This window comes from Abramis brama (genome assembly GCF_963993115.1).
Source record: "Abramis brama genome assembly, chromosome: 13".
Classification (NCBI taxonomy): domain Eukaryota; kingdom Metazoa; phylum Chordata; class Actinopteri; order Cypriniformes; family Leuciscidae; genus Abramis; species Abramis brama.
The window spans coordinates 29082865-29097463 of NC_139975.1; the positions used below are offsets into that span (position 1 = coordinate 29082865).

At 40.4% G+C, this 14599-nt stretch overlaps 2 protein-coding genes across 5 annotated transcripts in view; both read left to right on the top strand.

The window, feature by feature from the left end:
* The window catches only part of il1rapl2 (interleukin 1 receptor accessory protein-like 2), a 47410-nt gene extending 38011 nt beyond the window's left edge, over positions 1-9399 (top strand). Inside the window, exon 7 of the mRNA XM_084133717.1 lies at positions 7763-9399. Coding sequence (XP_083989843.1) covers positions 7763-8448 — 686 coding nt within the window. The 3' untranslated portion in view covers positions 8449-9399. The remainder of the gene's footprint in view (positions 1-7762) is intronic.
* Positions 9400-9976: 577 nt separating this feature from the next.
* Positions 9977-14599, top strand: part of LOC311095262 (traf2 and NCK-interacting protein kinase) — an 80484-nt gene continuing 75861 nt past the window's right edge. For all 4 annotated transcript variants that reach the window (XM_084133720.1, XM_084133721.1, XM_084133718.1 and 1 more), the window contains exons 1-2: positions 9977-10133; positions 10567-10632. In XM_084133720.1, the coding sequence (XP_083989846.1) occupies positions 10077-10133; positions 10567-10632 (123 nt within the window). In that variant the 5' untranslated portion in view covers positions 9977-10076. The remainder of the gene's footprint in view (positions 10134-10566; positions 10633-14599) is intronic.

The window sequence follows — 14599 nt, forward strand, 5'->3', positions numbered from 1 at the left end:
ATATTCGATCCCTTACTTCAAAAGCACTTATTGTCAATGATATGATTACAGACTATAATCTAGATGTGCTGTGTTTGACAGAAACCTGGCTTAAACCAAATGATTACATGACTTTAAAGGGATACTTCACCTCTGGAAAGATGAATGTGTATTTAAAATGGGTCATTTATGTAGTAGAAATGTGAAATTATTTTTGAATTTGGAGCTTTCTAGACTGAGAAAAGCCAGAAAATGTATTTTTGGCTTATGTGGATGAAAGACAACAACTCCCAGAATGCACTTGCTTCGCTGCCCTAGGAGGCCACTCCCAAGCCACGCCTACCGGTAAGAGCGCGCAGTTAAACAAAAAGGCTAGGCTACTAGTGAGTCTCCGTGACGAGTCTGCCCGGGATTTCGAGATCGCCCAAAATATCCAGGATTCGGCTTTTGCGTTCTACAGTCGCCATTCATTATGTTTACTCTGGCGAGCAGGACGAGGCTGAGGGCCGTGGGAGAACGGCACGAGGCCGGTGGTGTGATTACTGATGAGCGATGGAGGAGCGGGAATTTTCTTAGCAATGTTAAAAAGCACATCAACCGATCACTTGTTTAGCGTTCATGTAAACTTTACATTCAGATTCACCAATCGGAATGAATTCAGTTAGATTGAAACAAAAGGTGTGCATGTAAACAATGAATGGCGACTGCAGAAAGCAAAAGCTGAATCCCGGACATTTTGGACGATCTCGACGGCCGGACATGTCCAGGAAAAAGAGGATGTTAACCCCTACTACTCAGCTTTCTCCTACTACTCAGCTTTCTCCACAGAACAAGAGCCTGCTAGCTTAGCTTCCAAAGAAAGACGGCTGACACTATGTGTACATTCTGTGAGTGAGATCCCACCCTCTGTGGGCGAGTTGAAAACATGCAGAACAGCCCCTACTACTAGCTGTAATCTTTAGCCTCTGGCCAAAAAATCCTCTGATGGTGCAAAATGACGACTTTTGCGTCATCGGAGGATTTTTTCCAGACAAAAAATACATAAATCTCTCGTCTCAGGGGACATGAGGGAGGAAAGCACGGTAATTCGAAAACACTACGGGTTTTCTACTGATACAAAGCTTAATGCTAAATCCTGAAGTATCCCTTTAAATGAGTCCACCCCGCAAGATTACGGTTATAAACATGAACCTTGTCTGAAAGGCAAAGGGCGAGGTGTTGCTGTAATTTATATAGGCTATATTTTCAGAATTACTAAGAAATCTAGTTTCAAATATAATTATTTTGAAGTGTTGGTGCTTAATGTATCCATATATAGTGTAAATCACATGTGTCAAACTCATAGACTGTAAAAAAATATGGACGTAGTGTCCGTGACGTCACCCGTAGGTTTCTGAAGAGCATTTTTGAAGCCTAAAGTAGGCGGAGCCGGCCGTCGCCATCTTGGCCTTGCGTCACTCCCGGATAACAGAAAATAGGCAAACAGGCGGGGCGTGACAGGCTTTGGTGGAGCTGAGGAACCTGGCCATAGATATGAGCATGGCTATCTGAAATCACCTAGCTCGACGTGATCGAGTTAGCTGATGATGTAAAGCCAATTAAAAGTTCCTATTTTTGCCCTTCGAAATATTATAATAGTTAAAAGACATGGCTACAAGTGAGACTGTGTATTGTGATTCTGTACTATTCTGCTAGTTGAAAATGTATTATGCATGCAGTAACTTAATATTACTTCGAGAGTGTGTGTGTGACAGTGATTTATGTGCATACATGTCAGTTACTCTTTCTTATGGTCCGTCAGCGCGGCATCGCTCGTCAAGTTCGTAGAGAGCTTATTCAGTCCATTTTAAATTCTGATTTTGGCCGCCTCTCAAATGGGTTAAACCATAGATATATTGCCTTTGAAGTGCAAGTAAATGCGCTAGAAAATCCGCGCTCATTCATGTGCATTTATAGCACGGACGGAGAAAGCGCCGACGCCTGCATGATTTCATCTGACGGTACATAAGAATATTATAATCTATCTGTTCCGTGAGAGCAGAACGAACAAGCCTTTATTGACGTTTTTAAATTTGAAAACTCCAAAAAGCAACGAAATTGTCAGACATCCATTAGTGCATGTTCACAGAGGAAAACAACTGAAATACAGCGCTGGTTGTTCTCTCGAACGATACTCGACGACAACGACGGAATCCAAAGACGTGGGCTTTGTACCCAAGTAATGGGTGTATTAAATTGTATGAAATAATCCCGAAAAAAAGCACAAACACTGCAGAGAAGGCAAGTTCAGCAGCTAACACTTGCTGAGGTGAAGTGACGGCTAGTAACAGCAGACAAACGGCTAGCATTGACAGCGGCAATCCATCTGTCACTCAAGTGGCCACACCCTTAAATTTAAATATTAATCAACTAAACGGATGAGTTATAAAAAAATTCACCCCCCTCACAGTTGTTATGAAGGGCAAAATTAGCTGTATAGACCAAAGCCACATAGAGATCCAGGCTGTAAACATGTTTTTTCTGCTGTAAAGTTGGTAATTTTAACATGGGGGAGATACAGATTTGACTCACTTCTGCAGCCAACCCAAGCGGCCAGTTAATGAATTGCAGTTTAACTCACGTCCGTGTTGGTTTCAAGAGAGAGACGGGGAGGTTGCCGCTTGGTCAAACTCCAGTCCTGGAGGGCCACTGTCCTGCAGAGTTTATCTCCAACCAGCTCCAAAAACACCTGCCTGGAAGTTTCTAGTAATCCTGAAGACCTTGATTAGCTGGATCAGGTGTGTTTAATTAGGGTTGAAGCTAAACTCTGCAGGGTTGTGGCCCTCCAGGAACTGAGTTTGACACCCCTGGTGTAAATGATAAATCACATTTGAGATTTGTGCTGGCTACTGTATACAGGCCACCAGGGCACCAGACAGACTTTATCAAAGAATTTGCTGATTTTCTATCAGAGTTAGTACTGGCTGCAGATAAAGTCATAATTGTTGGTGATTTTAATATACATGTAGATAACAAAAAGATGCATTGGGATTGGCATTTAAAGACATTCTGAACTCTATTGGAGTTAGACAACATGTGTCAGGACCTACTCACTGTCGTAATCATACTCTAGATCTAATATTATCACATGGAATCAATGTTGATGCTCTTGAAATTCTGCAGCAGAGCGATGACATCTCAGATCATTATCTAGTCTCGTGTAAACTTAATTTAGCCAAGGCTGCAAAGCCGACTCTGTGTTACAAATATGTTAGACCTATCACTTCTGCCACTAAAGATTGCTTTATCAATAATCTTCCTGATCAGTTTCATCTCCCAGATAGCTTAGAAGAACTCGATATTGTGACAGAAAGTCTTAACTCTCTCTTTCCAGCACTTTAGACACAGTTGCTCCGTTGCGCTTAAAGAAGATTAAAGAAAATAGTCCAACACCGTGGTACAACGAGCACACTCAGGCCCTTAAGAGAGCAGCCAGAAAAATGGAGTGCAACTGGAAGAAAACAAAACTAGAGGTATTTCGCATTTCATGGAAAGAGAGTTCGATTGCATACAGAGAGGCCTTAAAAGCTGCTAGATCTGCTTATTTTTCAACCCTATTAGAAGAAAATAAACAAAACCCTAGGTATTTATTTGAAACAGTGTCTAAACTAACGTAAAATAAAGCTTCAAGCCCAGGAGTTTCCAAGCAGTACAGCAGTAATGACTTTATGAACTTCTTCACTAAGATTGATAATATCAGGGATAAAATTATAACTATGTAACCGTCTACTACAGTATCGCATCAGGCAGTGCATTGTAGTCTCCCTGAGGAAAAATTCGATACATTCATTGCTATAGGAGAGGAAGAATTTTCTAAACTCGTTAAATCATCTAAATCGACAACATGTATGTTAGACCCTATACCGACTAAGCTACTGAAAAGAGATGCTTCCAGAGGTCATAGATCCTCTTCTTAATATCATTAATTCATCTTTGTCATTAGGATACGTACCAAAAACTTTTAAGCTGGCTATGATTAAACCGCTTGTTAAAAAAACACAACTTGATCCCACAGAATTAGTCAATTACAGGCCGATCTCGAATCTACCTTTTCTGTCAAAGATACTAGAAAAGGTGGTATCTTCACAACTATGTTCCTTTTTAGAAAGGAATGATATCTGCGAGGATTTTCAGTCAGGATTTAGACCGTACCATAGTACTGAGACAGCTCTCATTAGAGTCACAAATGATTTGCTCCTATCATCTGATTGTGGTTGTATCTCTCTATTAGTGTTACTTATTGCTGCATTTGACACTATTGACCACAACATTCTTTTAAATAGACTCGAAAATTATGTTGGCATTAGTGGAATTGCACTAGCATGGTTTAAATCATACTTATCTAACTGTTATCAGTTTGTAGCAGTAAATGAAGATGTCTTATCGATCAAAAGTTCAGTATGGCGTACCACAAGGCTCAATACTAGGACCGTTGCTTTTCACTTTTGTACATGCTACCCTTGGGAGATATCATTAGGAAGCATGGCATTAGTTTTCACTGTTATGCTGACAATACTCAGCTGTATATTTCTTCAAAACCTAACGAAACCTACCAATTCACAAAATTAACGGAATGCATAACTGATATAAAAAACTGGATGACTAGCAATTTCCTACTACTTAATTCTGAAAAAACTGAGATTCTAATTATTGGACAAAAAACCTCCTCACGTAATAACCTAGAATACTGTCTAACACTTGATGGCTGCTCTGTTAAGTCTTCGTCGTCGGTTAGGAACCTGGGTGTGCGCTTTGATACCAATCTTTCATTTGAAAGTCACGTGTATAGTATCTGTAAAACCAAATTTTTTCATCTTGAAAATATATCTAAATTACGTCATATGCTCTCAATGAAAAATGCAGAACAATTAGTTCATGTGTTCAAGACATCAAGGCTAGATTATTGTAATGCTATTATGGGTGGTTGCACTTCACGCTTAATAAACAAACTACAGCTGGTCCAAAACGCAGCAGCTCGAGTTCTTACCAGAACCAGGAAGTATTGACCCTATTAGCCCGGTTCTCTCAACACTGCATTGGCTCCCTATTAAACATGGACAGGCCTTAGGAGGATGATAGAGCAAGATAATTATAAGAAAGTCAGCCTTCAGTACCATATTTTCAAATGTATTGGTGTCGTGAAAATCAAGTTATGTGAGTCAGAGATTATCTCGATAGATGACAGTGAGTCCACCCCCTTTACCGTGCAGTCATGTCTTAAACTGGACACTAATTTGCGCTGCTCTTGATAGATAATGTTGGTCATTATGGAAATAACTTAGCTGCGTCTGTGTTCATTAATTTGAACGTCGTCAGTAGATCACGCACAGAACTTTTCTCTCCCATCTGCTCTTTTATGGGATTGCGCTCTCACGTTAATTTGCCCTGTTCAGTAAATCTGGTCTACAATTATGTTTTGCCTGTTTCTTTGTCCATCATACTGTCATGATTCTGCCTTCTAGTCTTTGATTTCCCTGGTCTTGAGGCAGGATCATGACAGACCCATGTTTTATGTTCACACACATGGCCTTTTGCTGGGCCATGTGCTTGTGTTGTCTCGTTCCTCGGCCCGCCACCTTGTTATCCTCGTTTAGTCATCATTGCTTTACCCTTGTCACCTGTTTCCCTCATTAGTTTCTCCCTATTTAATCCCCTTGTGTTTGCTGTCCTGTGCCGGTTCATTGTCATTCATTGTGTGAAACAATCCGTGAGTAACCTGTTGAAAGTCTTGTCTAGAAAGAAGAGTTTGATCCTGTCTTAGCTGTTAGTTTTTTGTCTGAGTCTTAGTCTAGTCTTGTCAGTCCAAATTAGTCTATCCTGTCTTGTTTTGCCCCCTTATGGGTTTTGTTTTCCTGTTTATCCTGTCTAGTTGTATCAATAAACCGTGTATATTGCATACTGTCTGCATTTGGGTTCATCTCCTCCGCATCACCATAACAGAATGAACTGGCCAAGACCGAACCCAGCAGACATTATGTCCTCTTATGTCAAGCATAACCCAGATGATCTTAAGGATTGGTGGCACAGGACCATCGCTGACTCTAAGAGGGGCAAACTCCCGATTCCCTCCCAGGGAGAGCTATCATTGAGGGAGTATGCCCGGGTCGCAAACGAGAGAAGGTTTTTCCTGCCTGATGTCCTCCTTAACCGCTACCTCATTGCGGGTCTCAACTCTCCTCCACCCCTGGCTGAACGGGAGAAGCTGGTTTGCCGTTCGTTCGCTGATATGGTGGATTGTTTATCGAGGAGGGAGTCGCGGGGGTCCATCTTGTCATCACCACCAGTCAAGCTGCCAGTGATTCCGGAGGGTTGTGTCCTAGGTGTTGTTTCCCAGGGGGATCAAGCTGGTCCCACTTCCACTCCCGAGACGTCATCCGGACCCGAAAGTCTACTCCGCAAGCGAGGGAGACGGACCTCTTGGGAGTCGGCATCAGAGTCCTCCGCGACGGAATCAGCCCTCCTAGAGACTGATCTTCCAACCCCAGACACAGATCCCACCATTGTTCCACAACCACTCACCAGTCCACCAACGGCATCTGCACCGCGACCTAGGAGGAAGAAGAGGAGGAAGGGAGCCTCCTGTCCTTCGTTTCTGCTTGGTCCTGATCCCGCTGCTGCAGAGAGCACTGTCCCAGACCCCTCTGCTCCTACTGAAAGCGCTGTCCCAGACCCCTCTGCTCCTACTGAAAGCGCTGTCCCAGACCCCTCTGCTCCTACTGAAAGCGCTGTTCCAGAGCCCGCTACTGAAAGCGCTGTTCCAGAGCCCGCTACTGAAAGCGCTGTTCCAGAGCCCGCTACTGAAAGCGCTGTTCCAGAGCCCGCTACTGTTCCAGAGCCCGCTACTGAAAGCGCTGTTCCAGAGCCCGCTACTGAAAGCGCTGTTCCAGAGCCCGCTACTGAAAGCGCTGTCCCAGAGCACTCTACTGAAAGCACTGCCCCAGAACCTCCACGGTCACCTATTTCCCCTGTCATGAGTCCTGTTATGCCTTCTACTGTTTCCCCCGTCCGGATCCCTGTTCTACCTCTCGGTGTACCCCCTGTCTCCACCTCACCCCGGACTGTTCCTTGTGTGTGCTCATCCAGTTCTCCCCGGACTCCCCGCCCAAAACCTTCACCTCGTCAACCCAAGACCCCTAGTCCACCCATTCACCCTGGACTGCCCCCTAAGAACTTTGTGTTTCCTCCACCTCCCCTGCCTTGTTTATTGTTTTTGATGTTTCACCCTAACCCAGTTATTGTCTTTTCTTGTCTGCCTTTATTGTTATTTGTTATGTTTTGTTGGTTTGTGTTGTTAGTTTTTTGTCTGAGCCTTAGTCTAGTCTTGTCAGTCCAAATTAATCTATCCTGTCTTGTTTTGCCCCCTTGTGGGTTTTGTTTTCCTGTTTTTTCTGTTTAGTTGTATCAATAAACCGTGTATATTGCATACTGTCTGCATTTGGGTTCATCTCCTCCGCATCACCATAACACATACAGAAATTTACTTTCAGATCTTGTAGAACTTTTCTACGAAATTTGACTTTAGATTTCTTTTTGGTAATTTGAGGCAACATCACTCATGTCTGTCACGTCCGTGATACAAATGGAAATGTACCCTAAATTTAGTTCTCATTGCAAGATCACGTCATTGCTTTGCAAGCTCTACAAGCAGATGATGCTTGTTGCTCTTTCTGAATCACCCAATTTATTTGAATCTCTTCTTGTTGGTGCATGACATCCATACTCATTTGTCTTTCTCTGTTTCCAGCATACATTGAGGATCTGGCCCGGAGCGTGGAGCAGAGCAGGCGTCTTATTATCATCTTGACCCCCGAGTTTGTGGCCCGACGTGGTTGGAGCATCTTCCAGTTCGAGCCACGGCTGCACAACATGCTCGTGACGGGCGAAATCAAGGTGATAATGATTGAATGCTCGGACCTGCGCAGCGTCATCAACTACCAGGAAGTAGAAGACCTCAAACACACCATCCGAGTGCTGACGCTCATTAAGTGGAACGGTCCCAAAAGCAACCAGCTGAAATCCAAGTTCTGGAAGCAGGTCCGGTACGAAATGCCAGCTAAGAAAAAAGAGACCGTGTCCCGCCGACAAGTCATAGACTCGGGCGAGCAAGGGCTCTTTGGCGACCTGCAGGCCGTATCTACAGTTGCCATGACCGGGACCTCGGCGTCGCTAGTGCCGGCTCATGTTGAAATACCAGACTATAATGAGCCTGGCCACCTGCAAATGCGCCATTTCTGCCGCAACTATGAATACGAGCTGCCCACCACTGCTATAGCCACGCTCAGCGGCCGTCACATGTACTGCAGTTTGCCCATGACGCTGCTGAACGGACGTCTCACACAAAATAACATTGAGAAAGCCAAGAAAGATATTCACTTGAACAGCCCATTCGTACAGCTGTCTGGACAAGAACTTTCCAGTGATATCTGGTAGAGCACCTCGCAGCAATCATAGCCCCAAACATAGCTTTGTCTATATCATCTTTTCTTCCTTTTTATCTGCATGATTTCATCTAGTTGAGATTAGAGAAAAAAGTAAAAAAAGTAAAAAAAAGTAAAAGAAGCATAATGGTTTATCTCGCTTTCTTCCAACCTTTAGTGTTTTCATACTTTTCAGACAGACGAAGAGCTACTGAAATTGCTTTCCTACTTGAATCTTAAGGTTATTATACCATGTACAGTTATTCCATGAAACACTGCATCTGCATCTTCAAGTGAACCAACATTAAAGGTTTTATTTGACCTTATGACTTTGGTTGTTATAGCACAATAATGTAAAAACACATCATCTCTGAGCTTTAAAGAATATTATGTTCTATTTATGCAAATAAATACTATTCAAATCTAATAAGCACATTAAAATAGTTTGTAGCTAGTAAGGAGGGGAGGTATTTAAATATTTGATACAGCTTATCATTTGCCTTATTTCCTGATCGTTTGGTTTTCCTTCATCAGAGTTCTGTTTTGATTATGTTTTTCATACATTATAGGTAGATACATCTTGTTTTTATGGTTGTTTTATCTGGTACTATTGATTAAGCATTTCAGTGCTGTTATTGATCTAACAGTTTTTATCATTATCATTTTATTGAATTTGTATGCAATTTTGCCCTCTTGCTCTAGTTTAAAGAAATTGAAGGTAACTAAAATCATTGATTTCATTTTGTATACTCACGACTAGTATGTCATTTTACTCTTCAGATACAGTGATATGTGGAAGAGCACAAATATCCCAGCTGTTATATAAAAAATATTCACAAACCCAGCAGTTTGTCTGATTCACAGGTTTTTGGTTTTGAATTAGCACATAAATTAGGCCCTATTTGTAATATACCTTGCAAAAAATTATTGTTATCGAACCAACAAAATAAATAAATAAATGTATGTATGATAAATTAAATCTGAGAGATGCCTTTTTAATTACAGCACAAACCATTTTTTTTTTTACTGTTACACTCATAAATGTGACAATGTTTAAAATGTGCATTTTTAATAAATAGGTTTTGTATATATATATATATATATATATATATATATATATATATATATATATATATATATATACAAAACCTATATATATACATATACATATAACTTTAGCCAGTTTTAAAGCAAAAGCAAGCTTGTATATAGAGATCAAGCTTTGTTTTGTTTTAAGCAGAGGAAGGGGCAGCTTTTCACTTTTTACTCGTTTTCCGTGTTTCCTGTGTTTGTCCAGAGAAATCACAAGTCCTACTAAAGTAAAGGACTAGCATATGAATATTAATTAGATAATATTGACGTTTCTTTGTAAATTTCCGGAGTATCTGGGAACATGAGCTTATTAATATTTAAGCAGCTAAGTTGGACTTTGATTTATTGGTTAATGCGACTGTTGTGAACGCCCACTTCCCAACATTAGCGAGTCAGTTCCAACTGCTGGCGACAGTTCCGTTATGTTATTAATATTCATGAGCTAAGCCTTCGCTATAGTAGGATTAAACACGCTGAAGATGGGCAGACATACTGTTCCTCAGACCATGATCAGTTAAGAAACTGTTATTGATAGACGAGCTCATAAAAATGGCGAGAGACTTCACTACAACAAGTCTGAGCAACATTGACCTGGCCTCGTTACGGGTAAGTACAGCACTACTGTATTTATTTTCTTATTTCAGCAGTTTTGCATCTTTTCAACAGCAGCGATTGGTCGAGGCTTGGCACAAAGTTTGTCTCGGCGCTTAACACTTTTAGTAGCGATAAGTTGTGTTAACTTTATTGTAAATGCCATTTCAAGTTGAGAGTGGCCTTTAAATTCAGTTGTCTTGGGGAAATATTCGTGTACTTTTCTTCACTTGTCATTGTCAGTCGTACATGATATGGGTTAAGTACATGTACATGGATCGTACAATGGAATTGTGGTTAAGTAGAGTGAAAACATGGACCGTGTCTCAAATCAGGGCGAACTGCCAACTTAGATAACAGTGTGGACATCATAACTATTCAAATCGGGTAATCATTGCCTCAAACCTAGTGACTCTGATCAGTCAATCCATGTCATTTTTCATTCCAGGATCCTGCAGGGATATTTGAGCTCATCGAGGTGGTCGGGAATGGGACGTATGGACAGGTTTACAAGGTTTGTGCTGGTGTCTCTTTTCATTGCTTTGATTGTTCTTTATTTTTGGAAGTTCAAACTCACATATTTTGATAGTTATCTGTAAGAGTGCAACATTGCAGTTGTTTTAGATTCAGCTTTTTGTTCTTAAAGCTCTCCGACCACGAGCAGCACTAGTTGCATAAATAGTTTGTGGGAAAGTTTTGCTAATGAAACCTACAAGTGTGGTTTTGGTCTTTGACACACTCTCTGGGTGGAGCTCACTTCCTCATGAAGGGCACAACATGCTTCACATAAATATCACATCTTTAAAGAAGCGTGTTCTGAGCCCAAACATCCTGTGCAGCAGTGGGATGTGTGACACACACATGTGTGTTTGATTCAGCTCAGGGTGGATCTGTTTCAGTTGCACAAGTCACTTGACAGCATCTTGTGAAATAAAAACTTGAGGGATGATTTCTTCTCTTCCTTCTGGCATTCTTCAATTTGTAGGGTGTTCCCTTTTGATGTGAAGTACACAGATTATTTAGGACAGCCTTTTCTGTTTCAGGGTTTGATATTGTGATACTGCATCATATTTTTAGTACCATATACCACACATCACTTTTTCCAAGTTGTTATAAATGATGGAAGTCTCTGATATATAGATTAAACCCATCTAAAAAGTTATTTTTCAATCGTTTTGAATTATTGACACATACATTTTTTTGTTAAAGGTTTTGGGCCTCTAGTGGTTAAACAACAAAACTGCATGCATTTTGCAGGAGAATATTGTTTTAATAGCACGGATGAATATGAGCCTTCACAATAGATAATGCTTTGAACTCTGTTAGAGAGCTACATATGGCAGTTTATCTGTTCAATAAAATAACTTACTCACCTGTTGAGTATTAAAAACACCATCTCCGCATTGCTTTTACAATAATTCAAATCCCTCAGTTCTCGCCATCTCCAAAAAGCCGAGCCTATGTTGATCCTTGTGTTATTATGAGCTCTGCCGCTTTCTCTTTTGAGTCTTTCTCGGCTGATTTCCTGGAGGTTGGAGATTTAGCAGCTTCATGCCAACCTTTCTCGCTCATTGTGACAACTAACCTCTGCCACTCACACACCATACACGCTTCAAAGTAGACGGAGCAACTGCTCTCAATTTACAGATATGACGAGACACGCACGGGCAAGTGACATATGTACGCAATTTCCCATGAAAACTATCCCGACAGTAGGGGTGTAACGATACCCTAATTTCACGATTCGATACATATCACGATACTGAACTCACGATACGATATTATTGCAATACTCCAAGACATATAATAAAAGGTTAAGAAAAAATGTACTGTTGATTAAATGCTAAATTTGTTATAACATTGTGGGTGTAAATGTATAGGCTTGGACAATGGTGACACCAGAATAAATATATTCATGATTCTGAACCTGAAAATACAGAATTATTTTAGACGAATATGCTTGCTCTCTGTCACTGGCTAGATATATTTAAAATAATGTAGGCCACTTTTTAACATATATAACATAAGCATTATCAGGACCCACTAATATTCCCCCATTATTATACATTATATTCAACATAATATATTGTAGTTTAATGTAGTACTGACTACTGACTCTGAAAACATCAATTTTTTCTCACAGGGTAATTTTTATTTTGGGTGAACTATCCACGATACATATTGTCACTATCTACGATACATATTGTTGCATTTTTGTATTGCGATATAATGTGACACGATATATTGTTACACCCCTACCCGACAGGTCTAAAATAAACATTTATAACAGGCCTACCGTAATGAATCAGGGTAAGACAAAATCAAGTTTTTGGAAGAAGGATTAATGTTGTATTGACTATTATTTAATTAATGACAATTAATTAATAATTAAATTTTGAATGAAAAAAAGTTACATAGTGTACCTTTACATTTAATTTGTTATTTTTCTTAAATCATTTTCAACCTAGGAAAAGCATCCTAAATCTAGGAACCTGCTTTTGCGTCATAATATGTCATGATTTATTGCACAGCTCTCATGCCCATCATTTCCACAGCTAGCTCTGTGTTTAGAGCTTTCTTACGCACACACTTGTTTCGTCATGTATTTCACTTATGAGGAACACAATCCAATCACTTCTTCACTTCCTAGTGCAAGGTGTGCTTTCACTGTTACTACATGTTTAAAGTCGACATGAAACGGAAATTGCGACCGACTTTTCTTCTTTATTGTGAGGTCATACATGAAAACTCATTGACTACATTTACATGTGCACCAATAATGTGATTATTTCTAATAATCAGAGTAAGGTCTTAAGATGTTTACATGACACAAGCAGAACTCTTCAATCCAGTTTACATGCAATTTTCATTATTCTGATTATTTGCTAGTAACATGGTAATATCACACTCAGATAGTCATACAGTAGGCATGTTAGCGGCCATTGTTTTAATCTATTCACATCAAATAAAAAAAAAAATGTATGGACATACTGCATATTATTCGGTGCCGTGATGAACATCTCAATGCCAGGCTTTTCTACGCTACTGTCTGGATGAAGATACGGAGCAGAGACTGTGCAGTGAGTTGTGTTGACAGAGTTTAGCGATTTGGAGAACTAGAGAGAACTTCAGAATAATGTCACAGAGTTAGCCTAATTTATGAAGTTGTGTGAACAACACACTGCATCCGTGTAGAACCGAGCACATGCGAACTCAGAGCGGTAATAATGAAATGAAGGTGTTTGCATGCCTGTTTATTCCGATTAAAATCGGCGTATGCCACATAGTGTAATGCGGAAATGGTAACTACGATTATGAGCTTAATTGCCTTAGTTTGATCGAAATATTGCGTTTACATGAGGTAAAGTTAAATCGTAATATTGCCAAAATCCCATTATAATCGCATTATGACGCATGTAAACACACTCTTTGTCTTTCGGTGAAATTTGTTCTGATGTTGAAATAGGCCATTCACCTGATTCATATATGAAATGTGAGGTTGATCAATTTCTAAACCATATATTGTTATTGTCAAAACTTGAAATGTTGTTTTTAGAGTCGATTTATGGTTTAGGATGTTGCCATAGACCAGGGGTCTCCAATCCATGTTTTTGGAGGTCCTCCTGCTCCAATATACCTGCCAGCAGTCCTGAAGATCTTGCTTAGCTGGATCCGATGTGCTTGGAGTGAAACTCTGTGGACCTCATTGGAGACCTCTGCCATATCTTTTAACCATCTCCCAGTTTTAGGATGACAACACAGTGTTTTTATCCCATCCTTATTACAGTTTTAGACACAGTCTGAAACAATATATTGTTTTTAAGAAAGACTTTAAGATCCTTTTCACCACAGTTCCTCCTGAGCTCTAATGTGGATCAGTTTTCACAGCTTTTCAATACTGTTTTAAAGGAATTACTGGAGAACTGTATAATCCAGTCGTCACCCTTTTTAGACAGCACTTCCTGTTTGTGTCCCAGTTCACAGGCATCCTTGAGAACACGAGGAAATCCCCTCAGACAGGAATATCATCTGAAACCTGCAAACATGTTCTGCTCAAATCTCGGTTGGACCTATAATTCATTTTGTTTCAAGTTTAATACTTGATGTTCGGTTTGTTCCAACAGCCATTATTGGAAACACTACTACTAATGAGGAGACATTAGCCACTTGTTGGGCCAGTGCGAGCCAGGGCTAAAAATGTGCCAGCTGGGACCAATAGCCTCGGACCTCAAGTTGCAAGGCCAAATCAAGCTGTTTCCACTGTCGGGCCAGTAGCCATGCAGCGCTACCCTAACCTGACGAGTCATGCATCTAGCAGTTAGAACGTAATGATAACAGATACACTTTCAAGCAAAATAATCATATTCAAGTATTTAACATAAGTTATGTAACGCACACAATACTGCACAAATTATAGCGATCACGAAGAAGTAGGTCTTCACTCTCTCTGACCCAAACGCGTACAAATCTGGGCCAATATG